This window comes from Cebus imitator, unplaced genomic scaffold (assembly GCF_001604975.1).
Source record: "Cebus imitator isolate Cc_AM_T3 unplaced genomic scaffold, Cebus_imitator-1.0 Scaffold222, whole genome shotgun sequence".
Classification (NCBI taxonomy): Eukaryota; Metazoa; Chordata; class Mammalia; order Primates; family Cebidae; genus Cebus; species Cebus imitator.
The window spans coordinates 2,054,834-2,077,533 of NW_016107537.1; the positions used below are offsets into that span (position 1 = coordinate 2,054,834).

Sequence of the window (22,700 nt, forward strand, 5' to 3'; positions counted from 1 at the left end):
TCCCCCAAACCAGGAAATGCACAGTGTTAAATAACATCGTTAATTAAAAGCCAAGTTCCAATATAACTAAGTAGGCACAGAAAGCTATTATTGTCTGGAATCCACCCTATTTTGGTTGGAAAGTATGGATATATGGTATCCATGCTGGCACTGCTTCTCACAGTGCCTTTCTGCACAGCAGCCAAATAACGAGTTGTGTTTTTAAGTTGCTGGCTGAGAATGTGTTCTTTTACTGTCTGAACCCTCACCCTTTGCAGTCATGGGCAGGTCTTTATGCATGAATGTCTTCTCTGGTTGCAGCTGCAGTGACTTGTAGATGGATCTCAAAGGCAGTGTTAGTAGTAGTGTTCTTCTTGCCCTCTGCCCCCCCAGGATCCCTGCCGTGTCATTGTACCTGGCTTGAGTTTCCCAGAGGTGACTGGCTGTGACCTGTTGGGTCTTGGTTATTCGGAGGTTTTGAGCCAAGAATGAGCTCATTCACCTTTGTTACTTTTCCCTGGAAGCTGCTCATGTAGAGCCACATTGAAGGAGGTGAGCCATGCACCTGTACCCAGTGATGGCTCCGCTATGGGTAGACTGCACCAAAACACAGAGTGGATCGCCCTCCAGCCTCTATAATTAGGAAACACATTTAAAGAATACTCAGTATGCGGCACTGATGAAGAGACAGAGCACTCCACTCTTTCATTTAATGGACCGTTGTCCTCTCTCCTCTTCAAGGCTATAAGAAGGCTTGGGAGAAGAGAAATGTCTGAGACTTCTGAACTTTGGCAGATAAAGTTGGTGTTAGAATTTTTCAGCTCCCGAAGTCATCAGGAGCGGCTGCAGAACCACCCTAAGCGGGGGCTCTTTATGAACTCAGAATTCCTCCCTGTTGTGAAGTGCACCATCGATAATACCCTGGACCAGTGGCTACAAGGTAAGGGTAGCATTGTAGCATTGTGCTCTTGTGCTTTTGAGATACATTTGGCTCAGGCTTTTCTGTTGTAACTTTGTTTTCATTGGTAAGCATGATAAATCTGAGTATAAGCAAGAATGGCTGTAGATGTAATGTTTCCAGCTAGATGAATTAGACTTTGCTTATCTACTTCAGCTTCTTTAGAAAAATATATCCAACCCAGGCAGAGCATAGTTACAGCATTTTAAATACCATTTGGTGCTCAGGACCTCATTCTTTCTTTCCTACCATCAGATCACGTTTCTTTCTAGTGCCTCTGTCTCCTTTTTCCTAGGGGTGTGGCCTGTCACCTACCTGAGGCCAGCAGCCATCCCATTTTTGTACTGCTATCCCCTCTACACGTAGAACTTGACGTGTGCTTGCTGAGTGAGCTTGTTGTACCAACTCAGTTTTGAAAAACTGGGACACCACAGCTGTGTAATGTCACAGTGGTGGCTTTCTATCAGCAGGATTTGTGATTGCGAGGAAATTGTTTACTCATTAACAGTGTAGAAATGATTCTGACCTATACAAGGCAAGTGATGGACGCTTTAGATTTACAGAAATTTATCTTATGTGTTAAATGCTCCTGGAGCTGATTTTCAGGAGTAGACTCCTTGATCTTTCCATTCTTTTTAGTTCATTCAAATGCTTCCAATAAATATCTGACAGTTGCTTGCTTTGGGTAAATACTAGCCTTAGTAATAGCAATAGAAACAATTCTTACTTTGATTAGTGAAAGCTATAGATAATCAATAGAACCTAAGCATTTGAATATAATTCAATTTAAAACTATCCACCTGTAATACTAGGAAGAAAATCTCTGAAAAAAATTAAATTGTAAACTAGCTTGTGAGGTATATACTTGGAACGCCTGATTTCAGACCCTCTGTTTTTTTTTATTTGACAGCTGCATTTAATTTGTCATTTCCTATTCAGATTCAAAGATCATGTAGCTTAAAATTTTTTTTGGTAGTCATTTTTATTCTCATTTTTGGGAAAACAAAATAAGTTATTTCATAGGTTTTGGTGTTTCATTTTTATTCAGTTTATTACCTATAGCAGACCTTTGCTGTTGATAAGAAATATGTCCTTGCTGGGCACAGTGGCTCATGACTGTAATTCCAGCACTTTGGGAAGCCAAGGTTGGGTGGATCACAAGGTCAGGGGTTCAAGACCAGCCTGGCCAAGATGGCAAAACCCTATCTCTACTAAAATTACAAAAATTAGGCAGCCATGGTGGTGGGCACCTGTAATCCCAGCTATTTGGGAGGCTGAGGCAGGAGAACTGCTTGAAAACCCGGGAGGCGGAGGTTGCCTTGAGCCAAGATCATGCCACTGCGTTCCAGCCTAGGTGACAGAGCAAGACTCCATCTCAAAAAAAAAATGAAAAAGAAAAAAAAGAAACACGTCCTTAAATCTTTGCAGATTCTCTGATTTGCACATTTCATATAATATATGAAACTTTGGCAGTGACTAGAACAGTCTCTAAAACAGGGCCCTGATTGTCTTGTTGCTCTTAAGTGCATTTGGTGGTTTCCAGCATTGCTCTGAGCCTCCACTGTATTTGATTTTCCACTCAGATTTATCAAAAATGTGTTTATTTTCTAGTGAAAAACTAGAGATTTTTTATAAAAAAAAAAAAAAAACCTCTGAAATATATGCTCTCCTCTCTTATAAGCACTAGCAGTTGGCTTTGGGGTAGAGAACAATAAATTAAGTGAAAATTGGCAATTGCATTCATATTTGTGTGTGAGTAAAAATCACAGATGCATATGTGGACTTTCAGGGTCACTCGCTACTAACTCATTAGAGCTGAGATAACCCATTAAATCACTACACTAATCTGAAAATGAAGCCAGTTAATCATATTTCATAAATGTTTTATACAGTATTTATCTCCTCAAATTATAATTTTGGGCAGAGAAAGTGGGTTTCAAGTTTAAGAACTTTAAAAAGTTTTATTAACTTTTTCATATTTTGTTATGGAAATTTAAAGACTATACAGAGTAAGTAGACTAATATCCCATCACCAATTTCAGTAGTTACCAACATTCTACTATTTTTGCATCATCCTTACCTTCACCGATTGCCACACTCAATTTTCCAAACTGTACCATTTTACTTTCCCACCAGCAGTGGAGTACAATGCAATTTTTGGCATTGTCCTTTTTTATTTTCTTTTAAGACTTGTCAAGTACAGTAGGAAAGCAAAGTGAACCCAAAGCAAGCAAATAAAAGCAGAAACCAATGAAACACAAAACAGAAAAACAATAAGAGAAAATCAGTTAAACAAAATGCTAGTAGGCATAAGAAAGTCATTGAAGAAAAGCTGAACCACCATGCTCTCCTTCACGATGAGCTATTCAAAGAAGAACCTCGTCTGTTCTCCTTTAGTCCGTCTCCCTCTGCTGCCTCCCCCAAACCTAAATGTTTCTACCTCCCAGTAGACTGACATCCTCATAACTGTGTTCAGTGGTGTCCACAGTTTTCATCTCACTCCATCTCTACAATGGTGAGGCTTCAAGCTACATTTTGCTTCTTGAAATGGACCTCCCTTCACTTTGTGACAACACATTTTCCCAATTTTTTAAAAAAAATCCTTTTTTACCATTCTTTCTCAGTGTATTTATCACATTTCACTGTCATTCCTTTGCTGACCCTTTGGAAATCATCATTGCTCCTTTCCCTCGTTCCCTTCTCCCCTCCTCCGCAATAGCTGACCCATTGCTGAAGACTTTGAATCCTCATCATGGATATTTCTTGAATTTGTCCACATTTTACTACTTCTGCTACAACAGAATGATTATTTTGTGCCTGGACCACTGTTATAGTCTTTTTTGGTTTTGTTTTTGAGATAGAGTTTTGCTCTGTTGCCCAGGCTAGAGTGCAATGGCATGATCTCGGCTCACTGCAACCTTCACCTCCTGGGTTCAAGCGATTCTCCTACCTCAGCCTCCTGAGTAGCTGGGATTACAGGCACCCACCAATGTGCCTGCTTAGTTTTTGTATCTTTAGTAGAGACAGGGTTTCACCATCTTAGCCAGGCTGGTCTCAAACTCCTGACCTCGTGATCCACCTGCCTCAGCGTTCCAAAGTGCTAGGATTATAGGCATGAGCCACCGCACCTGGCCTGTTATAGCCCTTTAAATAGCCTCCTTGTTTTTTGTCATCTCTGTTCTAATCATCTCAAGTTAACGGACAGAAGTCTTTTAAAGAATAAAATGATCTAACACTCCTGCTTAAAGCTTTTTCAAAGGCTCCTGATTCAGTTGTGAAAGAAATCCTTACTGTGTGGCACCAGAGCCTGCGTGACCTGCAAGGTGCCGGTTTTCCTCAACAAAGCCTCTTTTACACCAGTTGCTCCTCACACTACCCTGGCCCCTTCCACTTCCTCAAAAGCACTGAGCTCCTTTTCATTGTGGGGCCACTGAATATGCTGTTTTCCCTCCCTAGAACCTTTTCCTCTCATTCTTCACCTGCCAAACTCATATTCATCCTTGCAGCCTCAGTTTTAATGACCTCTCCTCCCAGGCCTTCTAGGACCACTCTACCTTAGGCAGCTTTCCTGCCATCCTTTAGCCTGCTTGCTCATACTCTCACCATTTTTTTGTATCAAAATGCCTTTGTCTGCAAGTAACAGAAGGCCTGACTTAACCTGTCCTTAAAAGGTAAGGACACAAATTATGTTATTACAAGTCCACAGGTAGGGTACATAAAGGGTCACCTTGTTCCAGTGTCTTCAACTCCATTTCTCTGAGCTCCCATCAGCTACATTCTGTGCCATGACTTTATCCTCAGTGCTTTTTTTGGATGGTAATCAAATGGCTATAACATGTTCACCTCTAGCTCAGCGTGATGCCCAGAGGAAGAATAGAGTTGCTTCTAGGAGCTTTGTGATAAGAATGGGGGAATTTCTTTCCCGGGAGCCTCCAGCAAGCATGTCATTAAAATAAGCACCTCCTCATGTATCTGTCTCCAGTTGCATCTGATGCACATCCCTCAATCTATCCCTGTGGCAGAGAATGTCTCTTATTGAAAAAATAGCCTGGGTTTGCCTGTCTCTGAACTAATACTGTTCAGGGGAATGGGATTGCCTTGATCACCCAAGACTAGTGATTCTCAAAGTGTGGTTCATGGAGCAGCATGACCTGGGAAATTAATAGAAATGGAGTTTTTCTGGCCCCACCCAAGACCTGCTGAATCAGAAGCTTTGCTCTGTTGGGGGAGTGGGGCCCACTCATCTGTGGTTTAACAAGCCCTCCAGGTGATTTTGATATATGTTAAAGTTTGAGAACTTCTGGCCAAGACTAATATGGATCCAGTTGTGGAGCTGAATCAGCCCCATCAAATATTATAAAACGTAGTGGAGGGAAGGGTGTGACAAGGGGTATTTCAGGGAGACAACCACGTGACCGCTGCACCTTTATAGCACTCATCACAATTCATAATTATGCATCAGTTTGTGTAATATCTGTCTTCCCCAACAACACTCTAAATTCTTCAATGACAGGGACTCAGTCTAGCTTGTCACAGTGGCCTCAATACCGACTATGGAACGTGCTTTAAATATGCTATGTGTTCAATAAGTTCTTGATGAAAAAGTAATAGAAATAAGGTATTTCTTGTTCCTTTTAGTTCTGTCGTCAGTTGGTTCTATTCCATTTGTGTTTCTCTCACAGCTGGGGGTGATATGTGTGTGCATGCCTACCTCAGTGGGCAGCCCTTGGAGGAATCGCAGCTGAGCATGCTGGCCTGCTTCCTCGTCTACCACTCCGTGCCAGCTCCACGACACCTGCCACCTTTAGGACTAGAAGGTAATTGCATATCTGAGTCCTCTCTTAGTACCTCTATTACCCACCCCTTTATGTTTTAGTTTCTTGGTAGGAAGAGTTTCTAGTGAGTTACTGTCCCTACTTTGAGTTTCCTCTTCATTGGTATTTCAGTGTCATTGTTAGGAACTGTCTTGGAAGAGAAAAGAAAAATTATCAACTTTATATGTGAATAACTTTCATTTTTATTCAGAAAAGGATGGATTCTTCTTTACAGAGCCCCAAACACTGGTCTATGCTAATAAACTATTCCATGTTATTCTTCTCTATTAATTGATTTTTTATTAAAGTTACTTTTCTTTATTTTCTGGGATTTCAGTTGAGTTTTTAAAAATCACACATAATCTTAATTTCTAATAATATAAAGCTTTACAACTAACAGGTACCTAATTTTTTGTTTGAATTTGTTTATAATAGTTTAAAAAATTAATAGTGTTAGCACTGATTGTATTTTTCAGAATATAGAAACAGATAAAAGGTGTATCCATTAAGCTGAATACTAAGATGTAATGAATTCGAAGCACCCTTATTTATTTATATGACTTTTAAATTGTTGCCCTTTAATTGAGGCTGAAAAGATATTTTTTCAGAAGAGCAAAGATTGTTCCATTTAATCATTTAAACTTGATGTTTAGTTACATTTTGCCATTTTGCAAGCCTCTGAGACAAGTTTACTATCTAGAGACTTCTAGTTATGGCCATAATGGAATTGCTTGTAATGGACTCACTTGCCCTCAAAAACAAATATAAAACTGAACAAAATACATAAGAAGAGGGAAGCACAACAGGGAGAGCTTTATATTCGCCCTAGCTTCTCCCTGAAAGGCATTTGCCAGTTTATAGCACAAGAAGTAGAGTCCCAGCAAAAAAGCAGCGGTGCTGCTGGGCTGAGGGGCCAGAGGTTGGGTTTGTGACTGCCCATGAGCCTAGAACTTGAGGAACAAAATTTCAGGCAGGAGAGACCAATAGGAATCATAACTCGAAGTCTGGATGTACTTTTCTCTTGAGTTACTTAACGAAATTTTAGCCTGCATACACATGGGATAAGACTTCAAGATATCTAGCAGAAGCCACAAGGCCAAAAATGTAAGCAAAAATGTCAGCAGCAGCGTAGGACTGAGGAGGCAAAGGGTGGAGTTCAAGGCTTGTTGAAGTAAAGTGGCTCTGATCAGCATCCAGCTTCTTAGGTGAATTAATAGCATGGCCAACCCTTAAGCTTGCTTTAGCCTAATTTTAGGTCCGGTCTGCTTCAGTTTTACCTTCACTTCAAGCAGACCAGACCTACAATTAGCCTAGAGCAGAACTGAGGTGATCTCTATGCTTTCTACCCACCTGACAGAAGAAAATATAACCTTCATAGGAGGTTTTTAGTCTGCAGGATTCAGTGTTGAATCAAAAATTACGAGACATAGTAAGAAAAAAAAAAAAACCATAATAATAGAAACAGACCTATCTGTGATTCAGATATTGGAGTTATCAAACTGGGACTTAAAATAACTATGACTAACATTTCCAGGAAAATGGAGGGAAGGATAAGGAATTTCAACAGAAACCTGGAATCAATAAAAAAGGATTAAATGGAAATTCTATAACTGAAAAATGTAATAACTGAAACGAAGATTTCAGTTTGGATTATTTGAAGTGAACTAGAAGACACTTACTTGCTGGAAGACAAGTAGAAAGTAAATAGACTGAAGCACAGAGGGAAGAATGGGAAGGAAATACAGAGAAGAGCATAAGAGATATGTGGAAACTGTGAAAAAAAATCAAACATGCATGAAGTTGGAATAAGAGAATAAGAGGAGAGAGAAAATGAGTTAGAAGCAATATTTGAAGAGACAGAAGCTAAGAATTTTGAAAAGTGATGTTAAATATTAACCCACAGTGAACCCTAAGCAGGATAAATACAAAGAAAACTACACCTAGTCACATTAATAGTCAAACTACTAAAAATAAAAGGAAGACATTTTAAAGCATAGACTTTCTTTTTAGAGCAGGGTGGACTAACAGAGTTGTTCAATGGTCAACCATATTAGAACCAGTAAATTATCACTTAGATAGTAATTGAAGGTAGACAGGCACTTGTGCTCATTATCTTAAAAGATCTGCATGTGCGCGTGTGTGTGTATAAAGAATTATATATATACACACACACACACATATATATATAAAATTAAACAATATTAGTAGTTTCACATATAGTTATAGGCCACTTACTGAAGTCTAGAATGGGTAAATTCTATCAAATCATATACAGGTTGAGTGTCCTTAATCTGAAATCTGAAGTGTTTCAAAATTCAAAAAATTTTGAGTGCCAGCATGATGATCAGAGAAAATGCTCATTACGGCATTTTGGATTTGGGATTTTCGGATTAAGAATGTTCAACCAGTAGGTGTAATGCAGATATTCCAAAATAAAAAAAAATCCAGAGTCCAAAACACCTCTTTTCCCAAGCGTTTTGGAAAAGGGATACTCAGCTTACATTACAATGTATTAGGGAATTTCATAATGTTAAATATTGTCTTTGGATAATCATTTTAGAAGGGAAGAATGCCTGTTTTAAACATGATTGTGTTTCTGAAGCTTCCTTGAAAGGAGAAATATGGCTGAATTTATTTAGAGATGTGACCTTCCCCCTGCATTTCTGTTTTAGGGAGCACAAGCTTTGCTGAACTGCTCTTCAAATTTAAGCAGCTAAAAATGCCAGTGCGAGCTTTGCTGAGATTGGCTCCTTTGCTTCTTGGAAATCCACAGCCAATGGTGATGTGACAGTGTTCTGGCAGTGAACCTACCCTGAAACATGACTTCTGAACAGAAAATGTGACCAAACATCAAAGCTAAAGCAATGCTTATAAAGTTTCATGGTATAACTAGGGGGAAATGAACTGCACAAACCTCAATGTATTTTAAATCTGTTCCTGTCATCATTAACATTATATGATATGTAAAAGCAAGTTAAAATTTACTTTTGTAAATAAAGTTTTTGGTTTGTTTTCAAAACTTGATGATTGCTTTAGTTTTGGACTTAGAGAAAGCAGGGGTTGCTGGATTGAATATTTTTAGTCTTTAAACTGTGGTGGTGCAGGTAAAGTGACTGTGCTCAAAAACGCAAAGTTTTAAAAAAAAGCTATGTCATGAAGTTTTACTTTCTGTGGCAAAAGGACGTTTTCACATTTCCTCAGATGTCACCATCGTCCTGTCTGAAATAAGTTTGTATTTCTGGTGACAATTCCAGACATTCTCATGATGTGATCACCTTAAACAGGAGAAGGAGATTTTTACCCCCAGTTGCTCAGCATGAAGTGCTGTGGACTGAATTTTGTCCTCTTAGAATTTTATATTGAGGCCCTAATCTTGTGTGGGTATATTTGGCAATATGGCATTTAGGAGATTCCTAAGGTTAAGTGAGGTCATCATAAGGGTGGAGCCTTAATTCAGTAGAATTGGTGGCCTCCTAAGCAGAGAAGAGAGATTTTTCTTTCTCTCTGCCATGTGAAGATACGTGAGATGTTGGCCATCTGCAAGCCAAGAAGAGCCCTTACCAGGAAGACTTGGCCAGCACCTTGATCGTGGACCTCCAGCTTCCAGAATTGCAAGAAGTAAATTTCTGTTGTTGAAACCACCCAGCCTGTGGTATTTTGTTATTGCAGCCAGGAGGACTAATACATGAGATAAGATCATCATGCCATTGCACTCCAGCCTGGGCAACAGAACAAGACTCTGTCTCAAAAAATAAAAATAAGAATATTTTAAGTGCTGCTTATTGAACCAATTCAGAAATTAAGAGTTTCCTCAGCTGGAAATGTGGGTAAATATATGCAACTCTGAAGTTGAAGGAAGATGCGTTAGCAACTCCATCATGGTCAGCATCCCTAGCTGCCGTCTCCCTGCCCCATTGGATCTAGGGCAGATGAGGTCAAGCCTTTTTCACTCATGTTCTGTGCAAATTTCTGCAAATCCTCAGAGCATGGCATAGCTGCTGTCTCCACTGTCACTTCCCTCCAAACTCCCCGCTGTGTTCCAGGGGGTTATCTTACTTTATTTTTGGGTCATCTTACTGCAGCCCATGTGTGGGCTGGATGTCAGTCAGCTTGGCGTCTTCCCTGTCTCCTCAGCTTCCAGCTGTTTTTCCTATGTAGTGCCAGATGAGAGTCCTCCAGTGGGAAATGCCCATGCAGGGCCTGAAGGATAGAGGAGGAGGTGAAGCCTTTACTCTCCTGCATTGGCTACAGCGGACACAGGGCAGAGGGCACACTCCTGGCTGCAGGAAGCTAACACCAGCTGCAGCAGATGTCAGCACTCCTGAGATTCTGGAAGTTTACAGGAGCTTCTTTCTCCTCTGCTTCCTTCACTTTCCTGTTTGGATCCCTGAGCAAATCCCGTGATCCCTTGAGGGATGCGATGACTCAGACATAAACTAGGCCTCATCCCTGAGTCCCACCCAAACCACCCACTGCCACTCAGGGACTAGGCTTTGCTTCTAGAATTTCTAGCCACCTGGCTACCTCCCCTGAGTTCCCAGTGCTATTCACTTTTCTTTTCAATCCTCAAATCCTCAGTTGCTCTCTAAAATGCCAAAATTTCTTTGCAATTTCCTAACCCCTGCACACACTCACCTGAGTGGCACCGATCTCACAGCTACAGCAGTGGGTCTCACTCACTATGCTTTCAGTATAGCATTAAATACGTGTTCAGAGGAAGCTTGGACTGTGGAAGTGAAAACCTACCCTGCCGCTCATCAGGCTGGTGATTATCCAATCCACTGGTGGCAGGCACCTGGGTTGATTCCATGTCTTTGCTATTGTGAGCAGCGCTGTGATGAACATGTGAGTGCATGTGTCTTTTGGATAGAACAATTTATTTTCTGTTAGATAGATTAGACTCAGTAATGGGATTGCTGGGTCAAATGGCAGTTCTCTTTTACGTTCTCTGAGAATTCTCCACACTGCTTTCCACAGTGGCTGAACTAATTGATGCTCCCATCAGCAGTGTGTAAGTGATCCCTTTTCTCTGCAGCCTCCCCAGCATGTGTCCTCGTTTGAATTTTTTTTTTTTTTTAACAATCGCCATTCTAACTACTGTGAGATGGTCTCTCATTGTGGTTTTGGTTTGCATTTCTCTGACAAGTAGTGATATTGAGCATATTTTCATATGTTTGTTGGCTGCTTGTATGTCTTCCTTTGAGAAGTGTCTGTTCATGTCATTTGCCCAGTTTTTAGTGGGTTTGTTTTTTGCTGGTTGATTTGTTTAAGTTTGCAAGATGCATTTTGAAAACCAAACACAAACCATTCTGTAAAGCAAGGCTACTTTTCTAACACAGTATGTACTGAGATGAGAAGAAGTACAGATCAGAAAAATGTCTGTAAAACACTCCTCAGCGCAGGGCTGTGGTCTGCAAATGACTGAAGCAAGGGGGAAGGAAGGGGCCACAGGGGAGAAAGGAGAGCGATAGGGAGGAGAGATGAGGGAAGGAGGGAGGGAGGAGGGAGAGCACCGAGGGCGACACAGCAGCCAGCAGGACTGTCTTCCATGGCTTCGGGCAAGATTCTGTGGGGTCCTGAGACCTGGTCCCAAACCAGAGAGGCACCTTACAGCCTCACTTCACTTTGTAAGAAATTATCCTAATGCTTGTGTTGTTGATAACATACTGAGTTTTCCAATTCACTCTAAAATGACACTTGAATCTTCATTTCCTTGGCTTAAGATAATTTTTGGCCCCAGGTGTGAATGCAGCAATTTCAATTGGTGGCTCTCATTGCACTGAGTACTAACTAAAAAGGAGAGCTAGTCCAGAACTGCCTGCTGAGCAGCACTTGTCAGCAAGAGCAAAATGGGAACAGTTAGTTTTGGTATTGTGGATCATAGCAAACTGCCAGCTAGAGAAGTGGTGACCCACCCTTGCCCCGACACCAGCCACCCAGGTCTCTCCCTGACATATGCCAAGAGGAGTCACTGACTAAAGGATGCATGTATTTCCTCTGGTACAAACCCAGGGTGTCAAACTTCCTGGGGATGGAATCGCTGATGCATGAATGGGAACATCGTGTGTACAGGCCTGCTGGTTCTGGGTTTGCCATTCAGTGGCCACTCTGAGGAAAGGGACTCAACCCCTTAGCCCACTGTTTCCACCCTAGACTTACAAGGCAGCATGGACTGGGTCTCCCAGGTCATAGCACTGTGATCATCTGCAGCTGGAGGTTTCCAGAGGACTCAAGAAGAAAATGTTCAATTCTTGTGGGCTAAAGTAACTGAACAGTAACTCTGTTTGATATGGTTTGGCTCTGTGTCCCCACCCAAATCTCATGTCGAATTGTATCCCCAATGTTGGAGGAGGGGCCTGGTGGGAGGTGAATCTTGGGGGTGGACTTCCCCCTTGTTATGATACTGAATTTTCATGAGATCTGGTTGAAAGTGTGTAGCACTTCCCCCCACTCCTCTCCTGCCAGCCATGAGAAAAATGTGCCTGCTTCCCCTTTGCCTTCGGCCAGGATTGTAAGTTTCCTGGGGCCTCCCCAGAAGCAGAAGCCTGTACAGCCTGCAGAACTATGAGCAAATTAAACCTCTTCTTTACAAATTACCCAGTCTCAGGTATATCTTTATAGCAGTGTGAGAATAGACTAACAGTACTGCTTCCAGACAGGAGTCTTTTTTATGGGACTGGCTGATCTCTTCAATTCTTGATTATGAGATCCCTGGGAACCTTGCAGTTATCAGAAATTTCGTGGTAAAATCAGTTATTCCCATGGAAATAAAGAGGTGAAGAGACACAGTATCTGGCCACTGCAGTTATTTTTTTCTGTAAGATGCTCCATAGTAAAATTTCCTGTCCAAAATAGCTATGCATGTATGGCTGCAAAACGGAAACATCAGTGAGCAAATCAAGCTGCAGGAGACCAGCCTGTATCTCTTGGATCCCTTTTAATGCCTGGCCACCCATCCTGGCTCCGTGGGCTTTGATGCTCAGAACCCCCGCCCCCCAGGCTCCACCCAAGTGTCCTTTCTAGTCTCTTGGAAGGTTTCGAGCCTGAGTTCTTCTTCCTTGGCTTCTAGATCACAAGAGAGTGGTTCCTTCTCTCACTGAGGGTGCGTGCTTGTGTCCCTTCCCTCCCTCCCCTTGTTTTTGTCTCTGAATCACGGAAGTCTAATTTCTCACAAACAGTACGGACCTTGGGTTTGCTTTATAAATTAGTCTGAAGAGCTTTTTTAGTGGCAAGTTCAGATTTATTAATAGAAATAATATGACCAATCTCAGCTGTGTCTCATTTTGTATATTATAGTTGCTGTATATCTTATGTTTGCTGTGTGTCTTTATTTGGTCTGTTTTCTTTGTTTTTAAAAACGTGTTGTATTCATTACTTTTGACATGTATAGTGTATTTTTTATTTAGGGAATCTTTGTGGGACTCCTTGAGTCCCCCTTTTCCTTACCTTGGCTGCCACCGTTTTGTTCCTAGCTTTGATGATGCTCTAGGAGCCTGAACTCCCATCCCTGATCTCCCCTCATCAGTCCTCTTTTCCTCTCCTTTCTTCTCTCATTTAAAAAGTTATTTCTATAATGTCAGAGCATATGATTAGCCATCATTTCCTCCCTCTTATTCCCCATTTGTTTCAACCTCATATCTGCACCCCAGGAGGCTCAATGCCTTCCATCATCCTTTGGCTGAAATTCCCCAGTCGTCTCTTCTTTGAATAAGGCTTCATTGGATAATCAGCGGGTTGCTCGGGAAGGGCTTTGTGTACAACTGCCCCAAGATACCGCGTGTCTGTGGTGGACACGTCTCCTCTCGCCTCCTTTGTTTCTCCCATTCCCCGCTCCCTCCCTTCCTTGCCTCTTCCAGTCGTCTTTGGCCTCTTTCTTCAAGATCCTCCTCCTCGAAGGTCCAGTACTCATCCTAGACTTTCCATCCCTTCTCCCTCTTCCCTTCTTCAGCCTCTGTTGTGACTCCTGCTCTGGAGGTCTTTTGGTTCCCTTGGTGCTGCCTCTGAGTTGCTGCTAGACCCTCCCTTCCTCAGGACATCCAGGGGGTGTGAACTTTGTTGGCTAATACCCACTTGAAGACTGGGGACCAGTGTTCCTGTGAGTGGTTTGGCATCCAGCTGCAGGCTGCTGTGGCCCAGGCTCTCCCTGGACCCTGTGTCTTGTGCCATTGAGGGAAGCTGGAGCCTGTGCTGCCCCTCTGCGGCTGCCTGGAGCCTGGGAAAAGGGGCCTCTTCTTTTTTGGGGGAGGGGGAAGGCAGGGGTGGGCAGGAGCGACAAGAAAAGAGAGAGAGGGAGATCAGAGCACAGTAAGGCAGACTCCTGAGCGTTGCACCCCCCAGTGCCCATCAGAGCGGAGCTTGGGTCAACTGTCTCTCCCCACTGCTCTTATAAACGATAAGACCCGTGAGGGGCCAGCAACTGCTATTTTTCTTTGGATTGAGTTCTCCAATAAAAACCAACCACCATGTAGGTGAATTGAAGGTTATACCCAACTTGGTTTATCTCAGAGCACCCCTTTTCTGCCTCCTTCTGTCCCGCTGTCTTTTTCCTGGGGTCAGAATAGGCTCCATTACAGCCTGCAGTGTGGCAGGCTGTTCACAGGACTATTCTGATACAACCTTGTGCCCAGGCAAAGTGTTTCTTATGCATTTCACTAGAGGTCTCCCCTCCACTTCAAGTAAATCCAAAGATAAAAACTAAATTTAAACCCAAGAAATTGGGTGGGCATGGTGGCTCACACCTGTAATCCCAGCACTTTGGGAGGCCAAGGTGGGTGGATCACTTGAGGTCAGGAGTTTGAGTAGCCTGGCCAACATGGCGAAACCCCGTCTCTACTGAAAATACAAAAATTAGCTGGATGTGGTGGTGTGCACCTGTAATCCCAGCTACTCAGGAGACTGAGGCAGGAGAATCACTTGAACCTGGGAGGTAGAGGTTCCAGTGAGCCGAGATGGCACCACTGCACTCCAGCCTGGGTGATAGAGTGAGACTCTCTCCAAAAAGAAATCACTTTGAAAGGGTGTAATGCTAGACAGGGGACTGGTTTCTATAAATGCCTCATCTATTATGTCCATCCTCATAGTTTGGTATGTGTGTTTTTCCATTTTGTTTCTAGTGATCCAATTATTTCAGAGACCAGAGAGCCCTGAGAGCTCCTCCTGCCTGTGAGAAGTGAGATCCTTTGAGGGCCTGGCTCAGTGTAGCTGGCTTCCCGGGGAGCAGAACACACACACACACAACAGAGCAGGAGGTGTGGACGTTCATCTTTCTTTCCTTCGAGAACCACCCTGGTGACAGCCCCTTTCCCACAAAGGATGAACCTCAGGGTGTTTCACATATTTATGTTTAAAATTTTAACCTCAGATCAAAACTCTGTAGAATTACCAAGAACAGCATTTGCGAGAGTTTTCCCTAAAAAATTGACATGCAGGTTGAGATCTGGTATTGCACAGCATGTAACTCTATAATCAAGTTCATTTGAAGAATATAACACTTTCTTACCACAGGAGTTCTCAGATCCCCCTCTGTGGTAATATGCGTGAATAAAGCCTAAAATAGGATGCAGGAGGGCCTCCACATGCCCCCCAGCCCAGGAGGGGCCTTCGGGGGTGCAGAGGACGGGCTGGCCCGACTCTGCACAGCCCTAGCGGGGCTCACACACACCTGGACAATCTGTAGACCCGTCCAGGCCCCCGGGTCGTTCCCTTGCCCTGGGAACCTATGGGGCGCACTGGCGCGCCCGACTCCAGACCCAGTGATGTGGATTCTGGGCCTGGATCTGAAAGGGAAATGCAGGGGAGTGAGTGCTGGATGGGGGGCCAGACCTCCTCTCATCCCCCCGCCTCTCCAGCCTACCGGCATCCCCCACATACCTCCTCACACAGCTCTGGGGTGACCCAGGCTCTGTACCCCATTGCATGGAAGAACTCCATCTTCAGCTGCAGGAACTCCTTGTACAGGTCTGGCCAGTGCTCCTTGCCCAGCAGGAACTGGAAGATGCTCCGCTTGGACGTGGGGTTGTCCTCCTCCATGTCGGAGGCAATGTAGCTGGCACAGGAAAAGACAGGAAGTTCACCTGTCCCTTGAGTCATGGCTGTCAGCTCAGGTGGGACAGGAGGGAGAGGTCATATTGGAAGAACCATGAGCCCAGGCAGAGTGTGTCCAGGAGAGAGGGTCTGGGGGAGACTTCTCTGCAGCTGACCCGATCTAGACGGGCCCCAAGGTGTCCTCAACTCCTAGCCTGTGGGCCCTGTACTGTGCCCAGCCAGAGACAAGGTTCTGGGCTTGACAAGGTCATCTTCCAGGGGCTTCTGTCTTAAGGTAACTCAGTCTCCGGGCAGCAAGTGGTGTTTTCCCCACTGCTCTCAGTATCTCAGGACCTTACTCATTGCCTTTCCTTCCCCACCACCCTCAGTGGCGCCTGAAGGTCTTGTCTGCTCTGTGACCAAGAAGAACAACCTGAGCACATGGGCACAGCAGAGCTGCCCTGACAGGGTGAGGGAAACATGGGATTCAGGGATCTGGGCAGGTTTCAGAGCGAGTCCCTGAGGAGGTGCTCACAGGGCTAGGAAGAAGTGGATCCGGTTGTAGAGATGCCCAGGCAGCCCGACGCGGCCGAAGTACTCCACCACCATGGACAGCAGGTACTGCCGGAGACAGAGGTGGGTGTGGAGGCCAGGGAGGAGCAGCGGGAGAGGGCGATGCATGGGCCCTGGGACATTCCCCACCCAAAGGACAGGGTGCAGAACGGCTCAGGGCTGGACTTGCTGTGGATCTCACATCCCTGTGCCACATCGAGGCGAGCAATGGGAAGGTGGGGAGGAGTTCCCAGTAACTCCAGGCAGGGCGGGGACAGGCAGCGTGCCCTTCCTTCTGCCATTGAGGGTGCATCCCTCCAGGTCTTCTCCTTCCCAGATGGAAATCCTACTCTCTTTGCCTGTCCCCCGTGGGGCAGTGACTCTGCTGACCCCTTGTCCCTTATCACTTCAGTGCTGTTGGTACCTTGTCAGACACTTTGAGGAAAATGTCAGCTTCCAAGAAGCTCTGGATAATGGGATCCTCTGCAAAGGAAGGAAGAAGCCATGAGGCCTTGGAGAGGCCCCGCAAGGAGGACCGAGTATGCGGCTGTGGGATGTTTCAGAAGAAAGGAGGAAAACCTGAACATTCCCTGAGCTCCTCTCTCGTGGGAGGGGACCCAGCCGCCCTTCCTCCAGGAAGTGCTGGGCCTTGCATCAGCAACAGCTGCTACTCCCCACATTGACACAGGGTCAGTTTCAACTGCACATGTGTTGCTACTATTATTTAATCCTCAACAGGGTCGCAATGGGATGTGATAGATTCGTTCACTGCAGAGATGTGACTTGGGTCTCAAAGTGTAACAAATTTGTCTCAACTTAAAATCTTGGATGGGGCCTTGGGTCTCTGTGAACCCTCGACCTGTCACTGCATTATACTGTGGCTGTGCCAAGCTCCCTGTCCCACTGCCACTGAGTGCCGGGGCTGTGGTGGGGAGGTTCATGGCCCCTGGGCTCACTGGACTTTGCTGCCTTCCAGAAGGTGTGACCTGACCTCTGTTCCTCTGCAGGAAGCCCATCTTTGATTTGAGGTTTCCCCTGGAGGGGCCATTTCCTAGTGAAGACCCGAGAATGCCAGGACCCGTCTGTCCCTCCCCCGGGATGGTGACCCTGGCATAGCAGGGAGGGTGGGCGGCTCACAGTCACCCCCTTCCTGCCTCTTCTCCAGCAAGCCTGCCCTCAGAAGAGCCTTGTCCAGCAGCACGGTATCCAGCAGCACTGTCTGTGATGATGGAGGTGCTCCCTACCTGGGCTGTCCTCTATGGCAGCCGCCAGCCCCACGTGGCTGTTAAGCCCTTGAAATGTGATGAGCAAAACTGATAAACTGAATGTTGAAAGTGTGTTTAAATCATGTAACATTAAACATAAGTAGCTACATGAGGCTGGTGACGGTGTAGTGAATGGCATGACCTCCATGTTGTCCCCCACCCTGCCACACTCATCCCGCCTCTGGTCCTGATGCCACCTTCTCGGACAGACCATTTCTGAGTTTCCCATTTCATTAAACTGGCTGTCCTCACTCACACCCCATCTCCAGGCATCATGGCTTTGAAACAAATTTCCTTCTCTGCTTTTGTCACTGGCTGAGATCAGCCGATTTCTGTACATGCTGTTTGCATTTTGTCTCCTCCCGCTTTGAGCACAAAGAGAGCACAAGCTTGCCTGTCCTTTCATTACCAATCTCTAGAATCTTGACTGGCAGGGATCACTGACCGGGTCTCTGTGGGCAGGGGTACAGCCTTTGGTGTTTCAGCCATGAGCCTCTTCCCTCCAAGAACGTGAAGGAAGGAAACACCCATCACACCCCATTGGAACAGGGGCAGCTCTGTGTCCAGGCCTCCTGGGCTTCCCGGAGCTCCCAGGAGGTCTGCACGTGCTCCCAGGGCCCGGGGCGCCGCCGACTCGGAGAACACACCCAGCAGTCGATAGAAGGCTTCTTGGTCCTCAGAGCGGTAGCTGGGTCTTCTCCTCTTGTTCATCCTGAGTTTTGCTCCCCCAATATAGCTGACAGTCCATATGTTCCCATTGCGGTTCCTCCTCTGCCAGGACTTCAGGTCAGCAACAGCTCCTGAGGAGGCTGAGCTGGAGGCAGGAGGGCTGCCATAACGGGGAGCTGTGGGAACGACAGACCCCAGTGAGCACAGATGTGACCCACCTGGGCACCCCTGGGCCTTCCCTTAAGCTCACCCTGAAGACCAGATCCTGCCTCATGTGAACAAGGGGACAAGCGTTCATGCAGCAGTGCCTGGCCCTTCGTGCAGGGACAAGGAGGTGGAGGGATGACGGAGGGCACACACCTGCCTTGACATCCCCCACATTCCTCGTCTTCCGCCTCCTCTTCCCCTGGGTGCTCTGCTCAGGAATGGCCACTGATGAGGCAGAAGTGGCAGCCAGAGGAGCTGCAGGGAGAGAGGATCCTGAGTGATCATGGATGGGACCCAGTGGGAAACGCTGGGCTCCTCCCTTCTCACTCATTCAGGATTTTGAACGTGATATGTGAGGGGATAAGGGGAATGGCCATTGTCCACTTTGCATTTATCTACAAATAAGGATAGGAATCAAGGTACTTACCTTTCTCTTCCAGACAAAAGCTGCTCTCCTGTGCCTCTTTCCATGGCTCTTTCTGCCTGGAGGACTCCTCTAGGGAGACAAATGTGGAATTCTCTGGTCTTCTGTCTTCCATAGCTACAAAAGTGAGCAGGAAGGTGACCTCCTGGCTCACCCTGACACCCTTCCCCCTGTGGAATCTGACTCAGGAGAGTTGAAGGAAGAAGGAGAGATGGTGCCGGGGCCATTGAGGGTCCATCACCCTTCATTCATTCAGGGACCATAGGCTAAGGGTAAACCACCGCACACACACCTGCCTTCCTTTCCATGCACGCCCTTTCTTCCAGCCCTTCCTTGCTGGGTCTTGTGGCCTTGGAGCAGTCTCTGAGCAGCTGATGTGCACGTCACAGAGATCCTGTCTTCTCTGGGCACCAAAAAATGTAAGGGACCGAACACGATTCCAACCAGGCCATTTCTTTCTGCTTAACCTGCTTCTCATGAAACATAGTAATAATTAAAAATTGCAATCATAGTAACTAACAGTTACTGATTACTTATTAAACATTAGATGTTGATCTGTGCACTAAGAATTGCCTCAATTTAATCCTTATAATCTGTGAGATAAGGTTTATAATGTAGCTGATTCCTGGATGAGACAATGATGCCTTGACTTGCCTACAGCTTGTTCCTTGATCTCAGCTAGAGCACTTCGGATTTGGGATTAGGACTGGTGTCTGACAAGTCCTCCCAGCATGATGGCTCACGGTGGTGACACTTGAGCCTCACTCTCATTTCCAGCAGGGTCAAGCTGATGACCTGGCATCCTTAGTTTCCATGCTATCAGCTCTGCCTAAATATCCCTGTGAACCACTATAAATTCATGGGCAATCAACCCTGGCCCAAAAATATGACCAGAGTGGCCCAGACCTGCCTACAGTGGCCTTTGAAACTGATTGAGGCAGTGCTTTGTGCCCCCCTCAAGAAGGCTGGTGACACCTACCGCTGGCTGGACATCTTCCTCATGTCTGGTAGATGCTCTGTTCCTGCTCCTGCCTCATTGTCCCTGTGGCTCCCCAAAACTCTCACGGCAGCCACTGATGGCCAGGTTCTCTGCGGGAGTTGGCCCTCTCTCCTGTCAGCCCTCCTTCCTTCTCTTTTTTGCCCTCATTCCCTTCTCTCCTCTCTTCCCCCCAAATTCAAAAACTGTTTTTATTCCTGGTGCATCCCAAATCCTCCATCTGAAGACTCACAGGAGGTCCCTTCCCCATCCCTGAGACTCCTTGGGAGAAGATAGTTCAGGATCCGAGATTTGTCTAGTATAGGAGTGAGCGATAGCTGCCCTGAGTGAGTGCCTTCCTGGCTCTCTGGAGTTTCAGGCCCTTGAAATGGAGCTTACACTCACCCAGAGTGCAGCCCCACCACGGAGTGAATAGAGTGCTGGCTGTAGCCAAGCGTTAGGGTCAAATGTGTTCCAAGATTCCAGAGCACTGGTCTAGATTCACTGATGACATCACATCATTCTACCAGGAATGGCTCTTTGGTTCATAAAAGGCACTCAAGGAAAAGGCCATGAGTCTCACAGGGAAGGGGGCTAGTGTCCCAGCCTGAATGCTGGAGTCACCTGCTCTTACCCCAACATGACCTTCACATGAGGCCTCATCTTGTGTTCAATCAAATCCATTAATGATTACAAATGAAAATGTTACATTCACATAGCAGAAAATGGGGAAAATGCAAAATTAAAAGTTGATTAACCCCTCATCTGTACTAAAAAGTTACTAATATTGTTTATTTTATTGCCTTGTGTCTAGTATCATATTAAAATTTAAAAATTTAAGCTTTAATATTTCATAGATATAATAGAGATAATCATAGAGATAATCATAGATTCACACGTTATTGTAAGAAGTGATACAGAGAAGCTCTAGACACCCTTCATCAAAATTTCTTCAATGGTAACAACTTGCATAACTATAGTTCAATGTCACAATAGGAAATTGAGTTTGGTGCAATCCATTGACCTTGTTCAGATTTTATCAGTCTTAGATACATTTGCTAGTGTGTGTGTATTTTGTTCTATGCAATTTTATCTCATGTGCACACTTATGTGACCATCATCAAGATACAGAACAGTTTATTATAAGAATCCTTCCTATTACCTTTTTTTGTTTGTTTGAGACGGACTCTCGCTCTGTTGCCCAGGTTGGAGTGCAGTGGCGCGATCTCGGCCTTCCGGGTTCAAGCAATTATCCCTGCCTCAGCCTCTGGTGTAGCTGGGATTACAGACGTGCACCACCACGCCTGGCTAATTTTTGTATTTTTAGTAGAGACGGGGTTTTGCCATGTTGGCCAGGCTGGTCTTGAACTGCTGACCTTAGGCAATCCTATTGCCTGTTTATAGTATTCCCTCTTCCCTAATCTCTGGCAACCACTAATCTCTACAATCTTGTAATTTTGTTAGTTCAACAGTAATTGACCAGCATGGTGGCTCACGCCTCTAATCCCAGCACTTTGGGAGGCCAAGGCGGGTGGATCATTTGAGCTCAGGGGTTTGAGACCAGCCTGGGCAACATGGCAGAACCCCATCTCTACAAAAAATATAAAAAATTAGCCAGGCATGGTGTTGTGCACCTGTAGTGCAAGCTACTTGTGAGGCTGAGTTGGGAGGATCGCTTGAGCCTGCAGTGAGCCATGTTTGTACTGATACCAGTGGTGAACCCCCGTGGGTCTGTGGCAACCTCAATTCTTGCCTCCTCAGAAGAAAGAATTTGACTGAGGAGCATAAGGCAGAAGGAGAGACTCGGGAAAGTTTTAGAGCAGGAGTGAAAGTTTATTAAAAAGCTTTAGAGAAGGAACAAAAGGAAGGAAAGCATACTTGGAAGAGACCCAAGTGGGCGACTTGAAGGAGAAAAGTGCAGGGTTTGACCTTTTGAGTTGGGGTTTTATATGCTGGCATACTTCTGGGGTTTTGTGTTCCTTCTCCCCTGATTCTTTCCTTGGGGTGGGCTGTCAGCATGCACAGTGGCCTGCTAGTGCTTGCCAGAGGAGCATGTGCAGTGTACTGACTGGAGTTGCACGCATGTCACCTGAGGCGTTCTTCCCTTACCAGCCGAATGCCCCTAGGAGGTCTTACACCAGTTAAACTCTGCCATCTTGCCTCTTAGTGCGCATGTGCCTACTTGCTCAGCTCCTGAGATTCTACTGGGAAGCCGCTGATCACCAGGTTCAGGTGTTTTCTGTTTATTGGGAAACTGCCTTTCCCTGGTGCTGGCTGTAGCCAATTATTATTTTAGCGAGACAGTTAACAACTGCTTGATCATCACCTGGTGGTCATCTGCCATTCCTGGTTTAGGGTTGCAGGGGGCCCTCTCCTGCCCTCCTCAGGCCTGACCATACCCACCATAACAGCCACTGTACTACACCCTGGGTGACAAAGTAATCCCGTCTCAAAAAAAGCAAAAACCCCCAGTATTACCTAAATGGAACCAGCTAGTATATAATCGGGGATTGGTGTTTTTCACTTAGTGTAATTCCCAATATCCAGTGAAGTTGTTGCACGAATCAATAGTTAATTCATTTGTATTGCCTAGGGGTGCTCCCAGTCATATGATAAGTGCACATTTCCTTTTGTAAGAACCTGTTACATTTTGTTCTAGAGTGGTCCTGCCATTGTACATGCCTGCCAGCAGTGAGTGATCCATTTTCTCTGCATCCAGTATTTGGTGTTATCATTCTTTTCTTTCCCTCCCTTCCTTCCTTCCTTCCTTCCTTCCTTCCTTCCTTCCTTCCTTCCTTCCTTCCTTCCTTCCTTCCTTCCTTCCTTCCTTCCT

General features: G+C 45.3%; 1 protein-coding gene across 1 annotated transcript in view; it reads left to right on the forward strand.

The window, feature by feature from the left end:
- ANAPC1 (anaphase promoting complex subunit 1) overlaps window positions 1-8,770 on the forward strand; it is a 115,020-nt gene extending 106,250 nt beyond the window's left edge. Inside the window, exons 44-46 of the mRNA XM_037727201.1 lie at window positions 721-919; window positions 5,620-5,754; window positions 8,424-8,770. Of these exons, the coding sequence (XP_037583129.1) occupies window positions 721-919; window positions 5,620-5,754; window positions 8,424-8,539 (450 nt within the window). The 3' untranslated portion in view covers window positions 8,540-8,770. The remainder of the gene's footprint in view (window positions 1-720; window positions 920-5,619; window positions 5,755-8,423) is intronic.
- Window positions 8,771-22,700: the final 13,930 nt, after the last annotated feature.